The 18785-nt window shown below is 38.3% G+C and overlaps 1 protein-coding gene across 2 annotated transcripts in view; it reads right to left on the bottom strand.

Annotated features, from left to right (window-relative positions):
• Positions 1-18785, bottom strand: part of tbc1d4 (TBC1 domain family, member 4) — a 153237-nt gene that overhangs the window by 80246 nt on the left and 54206 nt on the right. For both annotated transcript variants that reach the window (XM_013132835.4, XM_013132836.4), the window contains exon 5: positions 5846-5935. In XM_013132835.4, coding sequence (XP_012988289.2) covers positions 5846-5935 — 90 coding nt within the window. The remainder of the gene's footprint in view (positions 1-5845; positions 5936-18785) is intronic.

The following is an 18785-nucleotide window of genomic DNA, read 5'->3' as shown; positions in this document are numbered from 1 at the left end:
CATGAGCTGTTCCTAGCCATCTCCATACTTTTTTCTTCCCATCATTCTGGTACAGGTTGATCTTAGTTTCTTCTGTCCAAAGAATGCTGTTCTAGAAGTGGGCTGTCTTTTTAAATGTTTTTTGGCTAAGTCTAATCTGGCCTTTCTATTCTTGAGGTTATGAATGGTTGGCACCCTGTGGTGAACCCTCTGTATTTGCTTTCGTGAAGTCTTCTTTTCATGGTATACTTGGATAATGATAGGCCTACCTCCTGGAGAATGTTATTCACTTTGCTGGATGTTGTGGTTTTTCTTAACCAAGGAAATTATCCTACGATCATCCACCACTGTTGACTTCCCTGGATGTCCAGGCCTTTTTGTGCTGCAGAGTTCACCAGTGCATAATTTTTTCTCAGAATGTACCAAACTGTTGAATTGGCCACTTCTAATGTTCCTGCCATCTCTCTGATGGATTTTTTTTTGCAGCCTAAGGATGGCCTGTTTCACTTGCATTGAGAGCTCCTTTGACCACATGTTGTGGGTTCACAGCAACAGCTTCCAAATGCCACAATTGTAATCAACTCCAGACCTTTCACCTGCTTAAGTGATGACAGAATATTGAAGGAATAGCCCACACCTGTCCATGAAACAGCTTTTGAGTCAGTTGTCCAATTACTTTTGGCCCCTTGAAAAAGAGGGGGCTAAATATTAAAGAAATGTAATTCCTAAACACTTCCTCTAATTTGAATGTGAATACTGTGATGGTAATTCTATCGATCAGAACTCTTCTTAGAAGGAAGTACAGAGACGAAATTCTGTTGGCACAATTAAACAGTTTATTAATCATTATTTGCAAATAAGAGAGACGCATAGAAAAAGGGGTGTGGTTAGATGCTGCCAACTGTCCTGTCAATAAAACACATTCCCTTTGTTCTATCACACAAGTCAAATACTTTCCTCCCCCACCTTATCCTTGCTGCAATAATGTTTACTGTTGTGTTTACCTAAAGATCCAATTGATCTTACTTCCTCCCAAGGACCACATTCCTGAGGAACAAAAGACTGACACCCTTCTTTGTCTAGGCAGGAGGACATGGCCCAAATACCTGTTAATCATCTGATATTATACAGACATGTGTGTAACAATCAAAGTAAATATCTAAATATCAGCCAAATGGAAAGACAGACATTTCTCAAACCCCCCCTGGTCAAAAAGTTCCATAACAATACCCACAAATTATTATGAGGGGCCGTATAAGACATTATTCATTCTGGTACTCTCACATACATACATTCTTCTTTCACATGCATATATTATAACTCTCACACATACATACATTCTCCTTTCACATAGATATATTTTCACTCTAACATACATACAGTTTTTTCTCTCATAGGAATATATTTTTAACTCACACACTCATACATTTTGCTCTTATATTTCTATATTTTAATCCGTTGAAACGGATGGGGGAACATTTCCCGCGCTTTGATTGGCTGTCAACCTCACCCTATGATTAGCTGAGAAACTCGAGCAGGGACATGTTCAGGACGCGATCAGCATGGATGGAGATGAGACAAACGCTTTGCAGCAAGCCATTGGAATTTTAAGAACTATTTTAACATGCTCTGATACCATTTCTTCCATTGAGCAGCAAAAGACATGTTCATCTGCACCTAACGTTGTTCACAGCACGGCAGAAATTCCAATATGTCAGTGCAGTGAAGGCACACAATTGTGGGAGGTTAAGGCTAGACAGGTGGGGGTAAAAAGCGCGGTCACTTACCAATATACAATCAAATCAGTTATACAAATCAGCACCACAAAAATAAAGCTTATATATTCTTACCTTTTCCTCGGACGAGAGACCCAATTGCCAAAGTGCTGCTGCGTTTGATATCGCAAACACTGCCGTGATCCTCCGGTTTGGTCTTGTAGCACTGACTTGTCCCATACAAAAAATACATGTATTTTAAATATATTCCCGAATACATTTGGAAAATATATTTCCGAACACATTTGGTAAATATATGTCAAAAATGTTTGAAATTGGCCGCGTAAATATATTTGTAAAAATGTATTTAATGCATTGTTAAAAAGCATGTCTAAATATATCATTAGGTGGTGTTTTGAACCTGCAACCTTACATTCCACAGTTCAGCAGGCTAACCACTACACCAAACAGGAGTAGGTTGATAAGAGAGGCAAGTAGTGTATTAGACTATATTTGTGTATAAGATTAAATGTATTTTGGTAATGTACACATCTATAAAATGTATTTCAAACCTAAATGTGAAATAATCAATACGTCGGTAATTACATTTCATCTTTTTACTTTCACAGGACCTGAAAAATGCATTTTAATATGGGCTTCAAAATACAATTTGTAATGTATTTTCTATAATTGCAAAAATATATTTATTTTCCATATGGGGTGAGTTGCCCCCTGGTCTGAAAAATTGTCTCATTTCACTTTCTGCCGTGCTGTGAACAATGTTAGGTGCAGATGAGCATGTTCTTTGCTGCTCAATGGAAGAAATAGTATCAGGGCATGTTAAAATAGCTCTTAAAATTCCAATGGCTTGCTGCAAAGCGTTTGTCTCATCTCTGTCCATGCTGATCGCGTCCTGAACATGTCCCTGCTCGAGTTTCTCAGCCAATCATAGGGTGAGGTTGAAAGCCAATCACAGCGCGAGAAATGTTCCGCCATCCGTTTCAACTATACTCTATACATTTTCTGCTTATATACATATATTATTTAAAATTGTGACTGCATGTGTATGAGATCAAAAATGTATGAATATGTAAGTAAAATATAGAAATATGAGAGAAAAATATTTGTGTGTGAGTTAAAATATAGAAATATAAGAGTAAAATGTATGAATGTTTGAGTTAAAAATATATTCTTATGAGAGAAAAAAATATGTATGTGTGAGAGTGAAAATATATGCATGTGAAAGGAGAATGTATGTATGTGTGAGAGTGAAAATATATGCATGTGAAAGGAGAATGTATGTATGTGTGAGAGTGAAAATATATGCATGTGAAAGGAGAATGTATGTATATGAGTGAAAATATATGTATGTGAAAGGAGAATGTATGTATGTGAGTTTACCCGAATGAATAATGCCTTTTACGGCCCCTCATAAATTAAAGCTGTGCTTTAAGTCCATATTCATTATTTAACTGTAATTTTAATATATTTGGGTATACAGCCAAAATAACAAAACTTGTCAGTATCCAAATATTTCCGGACCTAACTGTATAACTTAGTGGCTAAAGACACATAAGAGACCCCGGTTCAAATCTAGAGGGCGACAACATTAATTCCTTCTAATTGCAGGCCAGCTGAATTAGGCTTGCCTGGTTCCTTTTCTTGTTTCAAAACACTATAGTATAACATGCAAGTTGAGAAAGACGTTAGTGATGCTATGTAACCTAGCCCTTATAAAGTGTGGCTTGTGAGTGGCTGTCCCAAATATGGTGAAAGGCACATACTTTTCTTTCAAGAGATTCTCTTTGCAGGGATAGTTTGTCCAAAATTCATATTTTTCTCAAAGTTCACTCACTAAAAGATATTCCAGAAGGCCCAATGAGTCATATTTTCAAACAATCCATTATTCAGCTCAGTCCTAGTCAGTAATGAGTGTTATAAGCAGTTATTAGAAAACTACTCCAAAACACTTCAAACTACATTTAGTAATCTGTCACAGATTGTATTATTATATATTTTTTTAACTGTCCACTGAAAGCCAGGGGAATTAGCGGAATTCAAACTGGCACTATCAAACAAACTATTTCCTATAGCCACCACACACAGCTGCTGTTCTTCGGCTGTGATGCCATCAAGGTGAGCGTGAACTTTAACCTCAACAAGCTATGTGAAGATATGTTGCTTCGCCTAGCTTTTTAAAATTGCTGCTAGTTTGCACTTCTATATTATTGCTATATTTTTGCTTTATATATTTAATGTTTGTGCCATGTCACAAACATTTCATTGTGCAGGACAACGCTGTGTAATTCGGTGCATTTGATAAATAAACTTTGAACTTCTGGATTTTCTTTGTAAGTATTGATTTCGACTTCTGCCTGCTCGTGGATCTTGAGTTACTTAAATTCTACCCGCTCTGCAATTGGGTCAATACATCTGCCCCTCCCGAGTCGTATTGTGGAACAATCTATGGAGCCACTTGGCCAACGAGACATAACATTTTTGCGAGAGAAAACATTTTAATAGAGGATCGTGTCAGACATAATATATATGGATTTTACTTTCTCTCTCAAGCAAATTAACTTTGACTGTCCGAGGTGAATATCAAAGACAAAATCGGTAACTTGCTTTCTTGCTAGCAAATACTAACTTTTGTTTACTGTATATACACTTCAGTGAGTCCGTTATGTTAATTTTACTGTGAAGCCCCGCCATGGCAAAATCTTTCCTGCCACATCAAGAAAGAAAAGAAATCAACAATCAAAATGTTTTATTGGACAAATAATTTGTCAGGGTTCCACATCTTAAGGGTATTAGCTCTTTGTGTGCCTTTTTCTGCATGCGATTTGAGTAACACAGATCACTGTCATAGTAATCAGAGCCACCAATACGCTCTGTGCAGTTGAGCTGTACAAGAAGGATGGACATCCTCAATGCATTCAAAAAAAACTGAGCACCGCACGTGAAAATACTTGTTCTCCCGGAGAAGATCACCATAGGAACACACATTGAAGGTACCAGACGTTTGTTGGCTTGACTATATTAATTAGCCAACTTTTCAGATAAAACTAATTATTCTCACCTCGTTTAGATGATGCTAGCTAACTATTTTGCCATGTTAGCTGTTGATCAAACATTAATTGCGACAAAAATGTATCCGTATTTGATTTGATTTTTCTTTCATAAGTTGTGTTTGCTGAAATATTTGAATCTTTTGCAGCAAAAGAGAAAGGGGTAGCAGGGACAATAGTTTTAGGTAACTTCAGCTATTCTGATGAATGTCTGAATTGTGTTTTTCTGAACCTAAAAAATGTATAAGGAGAAACAGATTAGTAGCCTATCAGGGCAGAGAGAAAAGGAAAAAAGACAGGAAGATAATGGAAGAGGAATTAAGGACAGAAGAACAAAGTAAAGAAGAGATGGAGTGGAGTGGAGGGAATTAGAAAGGTGAGAGGAAGAAAGGAAAGAGATGGAGCAAACAGATGAGGGCATCTAGCTACTTGCATGTGCCCCTCCCTCACATCCCTGCTCAACAACAATCCTCCAACTGCAAGACAATTTTAAAGAGTGCTTACTCGTCCTGAACAAACGCATGGATTGATGCAATTGTGAACAAAACAGATCAGTAAACACAGGAGGTGTCCGTTTATTTGAAATGAGAATTATATTGCTAAAATTAAAACTTTATTTCGAGGAATACATCATCATGTTCTATGAGGTAAACAACACCAGTTGTCTTTGTTTGGAGTGTTTTATAGTAGTTTTCTGCTTACAATGCAGCTTTGCAATAGGGGTACGTACGGTTTGCATTCATGAATTTGTACGATGCTAATAACGCTAATTAGTGACTGAGACAGAGCTGAATAATCAATTGTTTTAAAAAGTTAATATGTGCTGGAAGGACCTACTAATATGATTTTTGGACAAACTATCCCTTTAAGAAAAATAATTTTAGACAATACATTTTCCATGTCTCACAGAAAACCACTAAACCAACCAAAGTAAATCCATCATAATGCAAATGGGTGATTTGTACATAAACATGTGTATTAACTGGTTTTGGGAATGTGCAGCAGGAAGGAGATTTGTATTTGAGAACATTTCCTGTAAACATGGAACACAGTAAAGTGAAAAACAAACCAAGTTTTACCAACCTGAGAGCAGGATGAGATGTCTTTGAATTTCTTCTCCAGCACCACTGTTTTACTGTCCGGACTGATCAGGTTCACTTCAAACCGTCCAACCTTAAAACATGCATGCACACACACAGAATCTGATCTTCATTTATAGATCAGGAAGGCTGCTTCATAAAAACAGAAAGCAAGTCAACAATGTCTGGAAATAGCTCTCATGTCAGGCTCCATTTTTGCTAATCCCGAACAGTCATTTTTCCTCACCCCGTCATTCCCATAATTAAATTCCACTGAAACAGAGAGTAAAATGTTCAGTTCTAAGTTCCACTTATAAAAAGTCACTTTTTTGAGGAAATGGTTTGAGTGTGAGGACAGGCAACTGCCTAACTGAGCCGATGTCTGCTAATCAAAGAGAAGCCCATTAAGCCACAGTGAAGCGAAATGTGGTAATGGCTTCTGTTAAATTATGCCCTAATGTTGGGCACAGCTAGGCCGTATATTGAAATTGGGTAGCTAATTGGCAATACAATTATTTGCAGTACAGAGACTAGCCAAACTAAATGAGGGAGAAGATATAATGACAGCGCAAAGGCAGTATAGCTTGTTGTTTTGACTGTCTTGGCCAAAAGACATAAGCAAGCTGCATTGCTTCAAGGTAAAATTGCAGCCAAGGATTGAAATGGGAAACTTCCAGCAAGCCTCTGATCTGGAATGTTGGAAACATTCCCAGTTTCTCACATAGATTGTGAGTCCTCCACATTCAAATGCCAATGCAGGTTAAATTATTATTTAATGACTACATACCCGTCGCCCTGACCTCTGGTTATGAAATCATTTGAGCGCCCTGTGCAATCCCACCTCAAGACCATCACCAACAATCTTCTAGACCCACTGCAGTTTGCCTAAAGAACCAACCATTCCTAGTTTGTTGTGAAACTTATTTGGCAATAAAACTCTGTTTCTGATGTGCTTGATTCTGCTAGAAGACTTCCAAAATCCATTAGACATATTAAAGATATGAATATTTCGACTGAAACACAACAGCCCAACTGCTCTTTGATCTTCCATAATAGATACAGGGGATATAAAAAGTCTACAAACCCATGTTAAAATGCCAGGTTCTTGTGATGTAAAAGAATTAGACAAAGATAAATAATGTCAGAACTTTTTCTACCTTTAATGTGACCTATAACATGAACAATATTATTATTATTTTTTAATCAACCTGGTTGCATAGGTGTGCACACCCTTAAACTAATACTTTGTTGAAGCACCTTTGTTGAAGCGTCTTTTTGGGTTGGAGTCTATAAGCATGGCACATCTTGATGTGGTAATACTTGCCCACTCTTCTTTACAAAAGCGCTACAAATCTGTCAGATCTCCTGTGCACAGCTCTCTTCAGATCACCCCACAGATTTTCAATTGGATTCAGGTCTGGGCTCTAGCCGGGCCATTCCAAAACATTAATCTTCTTCTGGTGAAGCCATGCTTTTGTGGATTTGGATGTGTGCTTTGGGTCGTTGTCGTGCTGAAAGGTAAACTTCCTCTTCAGCTTTCTAACGGACACCTAAATGTTTTGTGCCAAAATTGCCTGCCATTTGGAACTGTTCATAATTCCCTCCACCCTGACTAAGGCCCCGGTTCCAGCTGAAGAAAAACAGCACCAAAGCATGATGCTGCCACCACCATACTTCACTGTGGGTATGGTGTTCGTTGGGTGATGTGCAGTGTTGTTTTTGCCCCAAACATACCCTTTGGAATTATGGCCAAATAGTTCAACCTTGGGTTCATCAGACCATAACACATTTTCCCATGTGCTTTTGGGGGACTTGATGAATGTTTTTGCAAACTTCAGCCTGGCTTGGATGCTTCCATCTTGCCACCCTACCCAATAGTCCATTCATTTGAAGACTACCCAGCTGGCTCACATTTACGTTAGCATCCAGCACTAGCTGCATTTACTAAAGTTAGCATGCTATCATCATGAACAAGCACTCTGCACGGTTTTATTTGAAAAGTATAAAATTAGTCTAATTTTGTAGCTAGCTCTCAAGGCCACTACTGCAACAATATAAATGGCATGAGGGAAGTAAGGTTAGTGTCTTTGTATAATTCTAAGAGGATAGGGTTTTCTCCTGGTTACAGACAATATTCGTTCGCTCTTTGACAGACACAGAAGAAATTCCAGCTTGCAGAGATGTTCGGATGATTACACTTTTGAAGGACAACATCACTATTTAGGACCGTAATCTGTATACATATATTTTTTTATAAATGCCATGTTACAGAAAAGCAATGATTATTTGGCAGGGCAAATATCGTGAACAAAGGCAAAAAACACCCAAATACAATTTTACAAGCTTGGCAGCAAAGCATTAAAACATTGTCTAAAATTGCACAAAATGTATTTCAATGTTTTATCGAAGAACAATTGTTTTTCTACCATATTGTACAACATTTTGTTTGCCCTGTATCTCCAGAACAATGGTCAGGTAAACAAATGCTTTGGATCAATTTTGTAGGGAAATAGTATTTGAAACATTACCTTAAAACATTAACTACAGATATAAACTGGTCTTTTTTGCTTATATTGATGCCAGTAGTACACTACAAAATCATACGGTACCCTTTAAAAAGATATGGCTATTCTACAACATGCCATATGAAAAAGATTAGGTTCCTAGATATCAAAATGGAACTTTAAAGGAATAAAATGTAACTATTGACATTTTTCTTTGGCATCAGCGCACATAAAATAATAATAAACAAGAAACCAGGCAAGCCTAGTTCAGCCGGCCCACAATAGAAAGTGTTGCCCTCTCGAAATTCTAACCCTGGTCGACCACTGAAAGGCTGTTCCACTACACCATGAAGCTGTACATTTTCCAGCTGTCAGTATAGCCTCTTGACTATCATGAACAAATCCTCTTATGCCACTGGCCATTTTAACAGTTAATTGGTCATGCGCGAATGACATTGATACAGTTAAACTGACTAACGTTTCTTACTAAGTTTACCTCCACCATAAATAGCGTCTATGTAGGGCGTTTGTCGCTGGCCGTTTTAACAGTGTATTAGCCAGTAATAGACTTACTAGTATCTACTAACTTACTGGAATAGTCATAAGAATTGAGCAATTGCTAGCGAATCTGCCAAAGCTATTTCTTTTCATGGCATAAAAACGTATGTTTTCTTTCATTGTGTAACAACTTTTTTTTTTCTTTCATTCGAGAATGACATTGATACAATAACTATCAATAAAGGTGACAATTACTAACTTTTTCACCAAGTGAAAAGATGAGAGAATAGTGGAATCTACCAGAAATAATTAATGTTATTGCTCTCAATAATTCATAACTCAATAAGTCAGACAGTCACTCACTCAGTTAGAGACATTCGCTCTTCTTGGCCGGCTCCGCTTATGCGGTCCGGCAAAAATAAAATCACAATAGCCACTAATATGCAAAGGGAGCTGTGAATTTATTTTGCATTTATCCTCTTGGTTTTTCATTCAAAATATTCTCAAAAATCAAAAGTTTGAAGTAAAATTAATGAGAATTGTGAAATAGATATTTTTCTACAAAACATAAGTGCCGCAATTATTGGCACCTGAATTTCCACTATCAGGGGAGTAATTCAGAAGTTTAAAGCAACTGGAGATGTTAACAATTGGCAAGGAAGAGGACGTGATTATACTAGGGCTGCACAATATATCGTTTCAGCATCGACATTGCGATGTACGCTTCCTCAATAGTCACACCGCAGAAGGTGCGATTTTCTAAGGTAAACATATATAGGTCTACAATATATTTAAAAAAATGTTAATGGAAAACCAGCATTATATCTGCCTGATATAAGGTAATGTACTCTGATTTATGGGGTTTTTTTTGGTTGCAAAAATTACATGGAAATATTTTTTCTACAGACAGGATGATGTTGAGTTGACCAAAAACGGGTACTTTGTCGAGAGTGCCTTGCAATTGTTGCCACAACACGACCAATTTGTTTGATCATTTAAGGTGGCACCACAAATCTTCGTATGACGAGTGCAAAGCATCTCAATGCCGTCCAAAGCAAAAATCTATTTCGGATGCATTTGCCAATATTACACAATAAGAGAAAGGTTACAAACGGCCGAGAGAAATCACATATTCAATAACATTTCACGTCGCCAAAAGACATGGTACCAATTAACACAGTTACTAAAGAGGGTTTTAAAAACATCCGGTCGCTAGACAAGCAGTATGTAATGCCATTACGCAACTATTTTTCTCAAGTTGCCATCCCAGAGCGACAAATTCAAGGCACAAGTTGAAAGAGCTGTCACAAGTGGAATATTATACAGCAACAATGGATTTGTGGTCCAGCCGGACAATGGAGCCCTACAGAAGTCTGACCATACACTTTATTAATGAGGACTTTAAACTGCATTTTCCCAGAGGATCATACAAGTGAGAACATCGCAACAGGGATGAGAGAAGCCTTGGCTGATTGGGGCCTGAATGAGAGTCGTCTAGTCTGTATTACAATAGACAATGCTGCAAACCCTTTATGATGGAAAACATTTTGAGGACTGTGACGTTGCCCGGTATGGCGCAGCAGGGGCCATAGTGTGGGTTTGCTTATAGCCCCCCAGCTCTGCCGCCATGTGTTGGAGTTTACCTCGGTGAACGAGAGGGTCGTTTCCCTGCGCCTACGGGTCAGGGATAGGTCTCTCACTGCTGTTTGGCAGTGCAGAGTACCCGACCTTCTTGGAGTCTCTGGGAGGGGTGCTGGAAAGTGCTCCGACTGGGGACTCTATCATTCTACTCTATCGTAAGAAGCATCTCAAGGTCCTGGAGTGGCCTAGCCAGTCTCCAGACCTGAACCCAATAGAAAATCTTTGGAGGGAGCTGAAAGTCCGTATTGCTCAGCGACAGCCCCAAAACCGGAAGGATCTGGAGACGGTCTGTATGGGGGAGTGGGCCAAAATCCCTGATCTCTGTAATTGCAAACAAAGGTTTCTGTATCAAATATTAAGTTCTGCTTTTCTGATGAATCAAATACTTATGTCATGCAATAAAATGCAAATTAATTACTTAAAAATCATACATCTCACAGCTGAAGAGTACCTATGATAGAAATTACAGACTTCTACATGCTGTATAAGAGGGAAAACCTGCAAAATCGGCAGTGTATCAAATACTTGTTCTCCCCACTGTATAATGTCAGTTTTAATAAATATCCTAAGATTTCAAGGAAGATAAAACTTCACACATCCCGAACAAACTTTGTCTAACCAGAGCTTCTCAAGTTAATTACAAGAAACGATACAGCGATAGTAGATAGGACTATAATATCTAAATGCCTGATATTCCTTAGTTAAATACTGTCACAATTATCAGCACACAGGATCATCCTAGAACCACTCAACATAATTTGCAATGGGACCAACCATCTCCTGCCCAAATGATTGTCAGCAAGCAGTGTCTGCTGTGGAGTTCCACCGCCTCTGTGGCTCATACTGAAGCAGACCAGCTGCAGAACTCAAAGATTAGCTGTGGGAGAGTTGTTGTTGAACAAGATTTCTAAAGGATGAAGTGCTTCAGAGATGTATCAGGAAAACCCACATGGCAGCACAAAGCAGGGAGATGAAAATGAGTAGACTGTAATTTATCTTGTAACTAATGAATTGGTTAATTCGGCTGATAATTTTATCAAATAATCAATTGCTAACATTGATTGTTTGTACATTCTGTGTGTACCAGTAAAGAAGTATTTTCCTCAATTAACTCTCACCTTTTACTCATTGCCCACACTAAAGTGTTTGGTGTAAAAAAAAAAAAGCTCAGGTAAAAACCAAAACAATAATTTATTAAGAAAACAGAACCAGAAACAGTTTTATATAAATTACACACATTGTCTATTATTGTTATATTATAATAACAGACTATTACTAATACCAAAAATATAAACAACTATATACAAAAATATAGCAGCTAAAAAGTATAACTATATTAAAAAAAATACTTAATTGGGCTCACAGCTTGTCCAACAACAACCTGGACATCAGTTTTAGATTAGATTCAACATTATTGTCATTGAACAGTACAAGTGCAGAACAACGAAATGCAGATAGCATCTAACCAGATGTTCGAATAGAAGAGGGATGAAAATCTACAAGCGGAACATATATATGTGGAATGAAGGCAAATGCAGTACAAATGGCAGTACTGAATGTGCAATTAAGGCAAATGGAGGAGGGCAGAAGATGTACAAGTATTAAAGAAAAGGTTCGCCATTTTTGATCCTGGGGCCTTTTTTCAGATTGCCTAATCCTGTGGAGACAATGGCCCTCACTCATGAAATGTGTGTATGATCAAATTTGATCTTAAAATAAACCCAAAACAACAAACGTAACAGCCTCAGTAACAACAACCACAGATATAATTATAATAATAGGTAGTATAAAATAAGATGACGAGGGACATTATTTATTTATTTCAATTTATTCAGCATTTTATCTTTTCTGTTGTTCATGAATGCATCTTGATTAGCTAACAGGTCATGAATTGACTAGTAAGAGGATAAATAAACCAGTGGTTCTGGGTCGAGCAATTACCCTAATGATGGCAAATCTTGCTCTTTTAAAGGCATTTCGGCTCTGGCCTGAGTCGTGAAATTGTTCTGTAACTGTGCTGATTTCATCATGGAGAACGACTAATGGTTAATTAGCCATTTCAGGCTATAATTTATGTTGAAATCTGTCAATTCATAGGTTGCTGATCAACACACCTGCATAAATTATGAGTGAGTCATATGTAAATAAGGACAGGTGCAGCATGTCGACGGCTTAATCTGATTCATCAATCTGCGATGACATCTATGCTCATTTTGACCAGGTGCAAGAGTTTCGTGAATCATACTTAGAAATGATCATAAGTCTCATCCAATGTTCCAATCTGAGATCCCTTCTGAGGTTTCATGAATGAGGGCCATTATTTCTGGGAATGAATACAGTGTTGAGAGTTTGTAATTTTTTCTGTAGTTTCTCTCTTTGCTAAAAAGGAACTAAACGGGGCAACCTATGTTGCATTTGAAAATATATGATACATTTGGTTTTCCAAAATGGGAAGGCCACGGTGTATTGATTTAGGACTCCATATGTTCTCCAGATTTTTTTTTGTTGACAAAATGAGCTTTGTATCAATGGTTATGTTCTATGTGACACTGAAATTTTTTTTTCATAAACAATGCACTACCTAACAACATCTGTTAACTTCCGTACTCGAGCCAATACAGCGCTGTGCTGTTTTAAAACAGTTGAACTACAAATTGTGACAAATTATGTGGACCTCATTGGAGTTTACTAGCTAGCAACAAGCACAATTTAGAGACAGTTATCAAAATGTTTTGGGAATGTCCAGTCCCCTATTGTTTTAATAAAATTAATTCTAACTAATTGTCTAAAAGACAGGTCATCAATCCGGAATGTTATCAGTCAGGGACAATAACTGACAGTAGTAAAATATTCAGCCTCATCCACGGACGTATCAAGGTTCTCGATGGCATTAGGTAGCAATAAATACCACTCCTAGCATGAGCTACAGATTAGTAACCACACCCGGCTGCCAGATAAATCCTCCTTGCAGATAGATTAGTGTCGGTTTACCACCAGCTAATAGAACTTGGAGTCATTTTTGTTTGAGCTAGTAGTTTATACTAGCTAACATGAGCTACAGTTTTGTAAACAAAGACAGTCATGGATACAGCCACCTCACAGACAAATTCATCTATAGGGAAGCTGTTTATACATTTAAAAAAAAAAATAAACAGCGATAACAATGCTCGTTTTGACAGAAATTGTTTTCGGAGAATATACGGAGATCTATCCTTCTATGACATCTACATCTCTGTGTATCATATAATTTTGAATGTTATATCTGTTGCCACGTTCACTTTCATTTTAGCCAGGAGAGGCATCCTTTAAAAAAAATCGTCAACTCACAAAACTGTATTCATTTCAAAAATTGTCTCTACAGTTCAGGATTAGGTTAGATAATCTGAAAAAAGTCTCAAGGATCAAAAATAGCGAACCTTTCCTTTAAGTATAGTGTAGGTTACAAGTGGGATAATGGCTGTGCGGGTACAAATGGCAATTCTAAATTGCATTCTAGATGCGCAATCAAGGCAAATTGAAGGAGTAAGGTAGCATGTGCAACTGGGATGCAAAGATAGCAGCGATGAGGACCCTGAGGTAGATATGCTTTTATGTAACAACTGTAAAAATGCAAGCACGATGGCAAGTTGCATGATCAGCTGAAATGACTCAATGACTTACAGCCCTGCTGTGCAGACCTGAGTTGTGTTAGTGTCTCTTCTAACTTTCCAAGTTGGAATTCTGACTTGAGGGGGCAGTCCAATTGACAACTCTGACTTGGAATTAAAGTGAAAGCAGTTTTATTAGTCTGCATTCATTCACTGTGAGTGCCAATCTTCAACAAGAGGAAGTGTGGCAGTGGCATTCATATGCTTTTGGGCAACCTCAGAAAAGAAAAGTAAACTGAGAGCAGTGAGAAAATGAGTAGCATACATATGATAGAAGTTTACAGTAACAAGAGTTGAGTCAAAGTTTATTGATATAATAATCATTGCCATTCAGATCAAAAATTGCTAGTAATCCATTCCTGGGGCCATATTCACAAAACATATTAAGGCTAAAAGTAGCTCCTAACTTGCTTATTTAGGAGTAAATCTTAAAAATTGGCATGTCAGTCCTAACTTTAGGACTCCTAAATCGTTTCAACACTAAAACCTGTTCCTAAATATGTGAAAAGTTCGGAGTAGTCAAGAGGACTCCTTAGTCACTAAGACCAAATCACAAACAATCCTAACAGGGCTGCTGCCGGCAATCTGCTACATAATCAGGTAAACATTTCAGAAACATTTAATGATACTGAGCTTTTAAAAAATGTATTTCCTTAACTGCGAAGGTATTATGATCATAGTAGAGCAAGTCAGGAATGCAGTCACTTCAACAAACAGAAAGAACACAATAACACCGGAGATCAAGATTGTGATGACTCTACACTACCTGGCCACAGGGAAAATGCAGTTATGCAGCGCAGACAAACTAAGTATCTCAATCATCTGTCAGTAGAATATTAAGTCAAATAAACGCGCACTCCAGACCCCATATCGTCCGGCAAATGACTCAGTTTCCTCATTCGCCAACTACAAAGAAACAAAGCTCGACCACCCGGTGTATTTGGTGCTATTGATGGGACCCATAATTGCATAAATTATTGCACCATCCAAAGATGAACACACATCTCTTCACAAGCTGCCAGACATGTAGGTGGCTGACAATTAGCTGATCATATCTTGACAAGTCAGTATGTTGTCCTTGGTTTCATGTTTAATCAGTAACACTTTGCCTACATTTTTATATAAATATCTTTATTTCAATATGGCAACATGACACATTGTTCTACAGAACTGCTATGATGAATTCACTAACAGATCCCTCCAATCACTGAAGGCATAGTAAGTAGGCTTGCTCATGGAACACAAAATCATCTATAGCAGCGGGGTCAACCCCGCCCTTCCTCCAACCTGTAAAAGTTGGTTTTAAGAGGAAACTCTTAGCTAGACACTTTTAGTGCGGTTTAGGAGTCCTCATAGTGGTGAGATAAAATGTTTTGTGAATATGGCTCCAGTACAACAAAGCATAAAATACCACTTGTTTACAGGTAATATTTATTTCATGTTCACTCTGGTGCTTTCAAAGTAAAGACAGAGGGAGAGAGAGAGAGAGCAAGAAATTGCTGGACAGGGCAGGGAGAGCAGGTGGGTAAGAAAAGGAGCAAATTAAGACCGATCTGATAGTCGTGTTGGTCCTACGACATCATAATTAATGGGAATATTGTTTTTTCGAACTGGGGTAACCAAATAACTACAGGTCAGGTGCAATGATGGTCCTGGGGAAACAATAATCATGATGTTGCAGGAACAACAACAACATCACAGTGATATCAGATTGTGTAAATATTTGTAGTTAAGAGTCTTATAAATATTTTTAACATCTCTGAATGGTTTTCAGGGGGGGCCTCTGGATCCCCGCTGATTTGGTCCTCCCCAATGTTGATTCCATGGCGGGTGTTAATTTCGGACCATTTGTGCAAGTCTCCCATGCCATGTGCACTAATGCACCCCGATGCCATCACGGATGCTGGCTTGTGAACTGTGCACTGATAACAAGCCGGATGGATTCCCAAAAATAATTTCACATTATGATTCTTCACCTCAGTCCATCTTCAATGAGCTCGGGCTCAGAGAAGCCGGCTGTATTTTGGGGTCTTTCTTATATATGGTCTCTTCTTTGCATGGTAGAGTTTTAACTTGCATTTGTGGATGCAGTGACGTACTGTGTTCACAGACAATGGTTTTCGGAAGTGTTTGAGCCCATGCAGCGATTTCCACACAGAATCGTGTATGATTTAAAGCAGTGATTTCTCCTGGTTCTCTGAATATTTTAATCATATTATGTATCGTAGATGATGAGATCAACAAAAACGTTTACAGTGAGAAACATTATTCTTAAATTGTTACACTATTTGCCCATGCAGTCTTTCACAGAGTAGTGAACCCCTCCGGATCCTCACTTCTGACAGACCCATCATCTATGGAATGGTCATTTAAAACCCAAATCATGTTACTGACCTGTTGTCAAGTCACCTAATTAGTGGTGTGAAATTCCACCAGGTTTAGTTTTTTAGCATTACACAACTTTTCCAGTCTTTTGTTGCCACTGTCTGAACTTTTTTACACATGTTGCTAGCATAAAATTTTAAGTGGGCATATATTTTTTTAAGAAACAATAACATTTCTCAGTTTCAACATTTCATGTCGGCTTTTTACCATTTTCTATTGAATAAATGATCTGCACATAATTGCATTCCGTTATTTTTTACATTTTACATAGCGTCCCGACATTTTTGGAAACAGGAGTAGTTAATGTAGGGTATAATGTGTCAGAATGGTGATTTATGGGGATTCCATATTGATGTGACAGGTGGGGGGGACATCCGGTTTGTAGGGTGGGACTTCCTGTATGACAAATGGGGGCTTAGTGTTCCGGAATGTTAAATTCCCAGGCAATAAATAAGTGTTGTGTCAGCGGTAAGTTGTTTGGAGTTCAAATAAAGGGTGCCAGGGTTCCACTGCCATGTAAACTTCCATGTTTTACAATGTAACATGGTGTTTTTCCACAAGCACAGAATTACACATGAGAGACATGCTTTTTGTGTAAGATATAAAGGGGGGGTAAGGACTTACGATTTAGAGAGTTTCAGCCCATTATTCATTTAAACAAGAGATGGTCCTTAAGATGATATCTTCCCTGTAGTAATGGTCCCTTAATAACCAATATTACAAACTGTAGTATATGCAGGTCAAAATCATCCAGTGTTTCACGGTTTGTAGTCCACCACAGCACTATAGCAAACTAACATCGCATGAGCAATGCTATTATTTTGAAGAGTCATGGCCAGGGCCAACCACACATTACGCAAAGGTGGATTGTGTCGCGGTTTGGGTTTTGAAATATTGTTATAAATAAAAACATGGATTTAAGCATGTGTATGTATGAGCAATGCTGAGTTTTGTAATAATTTTTTACTTTTTTTTAAGTAAGCATTAACTTTTAAGTTGCATTATATGGCAAAACGTTACAAAGTTACCCCGCCAGGTAGCGTATAAATTTGCATGAACAACGGCGAATCGTTGACAGGTCAGGATATGTTATTTCAGGTAATTAAAACTTTCGTAAAGGCTTCTTTTGAAATTGTACAACGGGGATCAACGCACGATTGTTTTCCACACATAGGTAGAAATGTTTAATAATAGGCAACGTTGGTTAAAAAAAAAAACTGTAGTATCTGCATTCTCGTAATGAACAAATCTTGAAATCTGATTTTTGATTGCTGTATTACGGTCGTGTTTGTTAAATGTTGAACAAATTAATGGCAATATGGTGACAATCGCCAGCGTTTATATATAAGCAGATTAGTTTATCATTAATATATAACATTATATGACGCAATGTCACGGCTGAGCCGCAAAAATTAACGAGAATGGCATTTCTACCAGACAAGAAGTATCAATATATTTGGTTGTCAAACGTCAACAATCAACAGAACAAAATAATTACGTTTTATCCAGAATTTCAATCATTGCAGCCTGTATAGCTCTAATACAATTTTTATCTAACGTGAACAAAAATGACATGTAATCAAAGACAAAGTTAAGAGGCCTGACTTGCTGGAGGCGCCCTGGCTGCGATGTAAAGACAGTAATTTAACCCGCAGCATCCACAGAAGTCAGCTGTTGTACAAGTTATTTTAATTGAAGTAATTTATTTGAATTGTGCTGCAAATACAAACGCTAACAAACGAGACATTTTAACTTTTTAAGAATGTGTAAATAAATTTTACGATTGCACAATCCATGCATTTTTAGCTGTCTTTCATATTACACATACATACATACAAACATCTTCTTCCACTTCATCTAGGGCCGGGTCACGGGGGCAGCAGTCTAAGCAGAGATGCCCAGACTTCCCTCTCCCCAGACACTTCCTCCAGCTCTTCCAGGGGGTACACCGAGGCGTTCCCAGGCCAGCCGGGAGACATAGTCCCTCCAGCGTGTCCTAGGTCTTCCCCGGGGTCTCCTCCCGGTGGGACGGGCCCGGAACACCTTCCCAGGAAGGCGTTCCGGAGGCATCCGGAACAGATGCCTAAGCCACCTCAGCTGACCCCTCTCGATGTGGAGGAGCAGCGGCTCTACTCTGAGCTCCTCCCGGGTGACCGAGCTTCTCACCCTCTCTCTAAGGGATCGCCCAGCCACCCTGCGGAGAAAGCTCATTTCGGCCGCCTGTATCCGGGATCTTGTCCTTTCGGTCATGACCCAAAGCTCATGACCA

The sequence above is a fragment of the Esox lucius genome, chromosome 16, assembly GCF_011004845.1.
Source record: "Esox lucius isolate fEsoLuc1 chromosome 16, fEsoLuc1.pri, whole genome shotgun sequence".
NCBI lineage: Eukaryota > Metazoa > Chordata > Actinopteri > Esociformes > Esocidae > Esox > Esox lucius.
The sequence above is the reverse complement of the archived record's forward strand: the minus strand, read 5'-3'. Positions and strand labels throughout refer to the sequence as shown.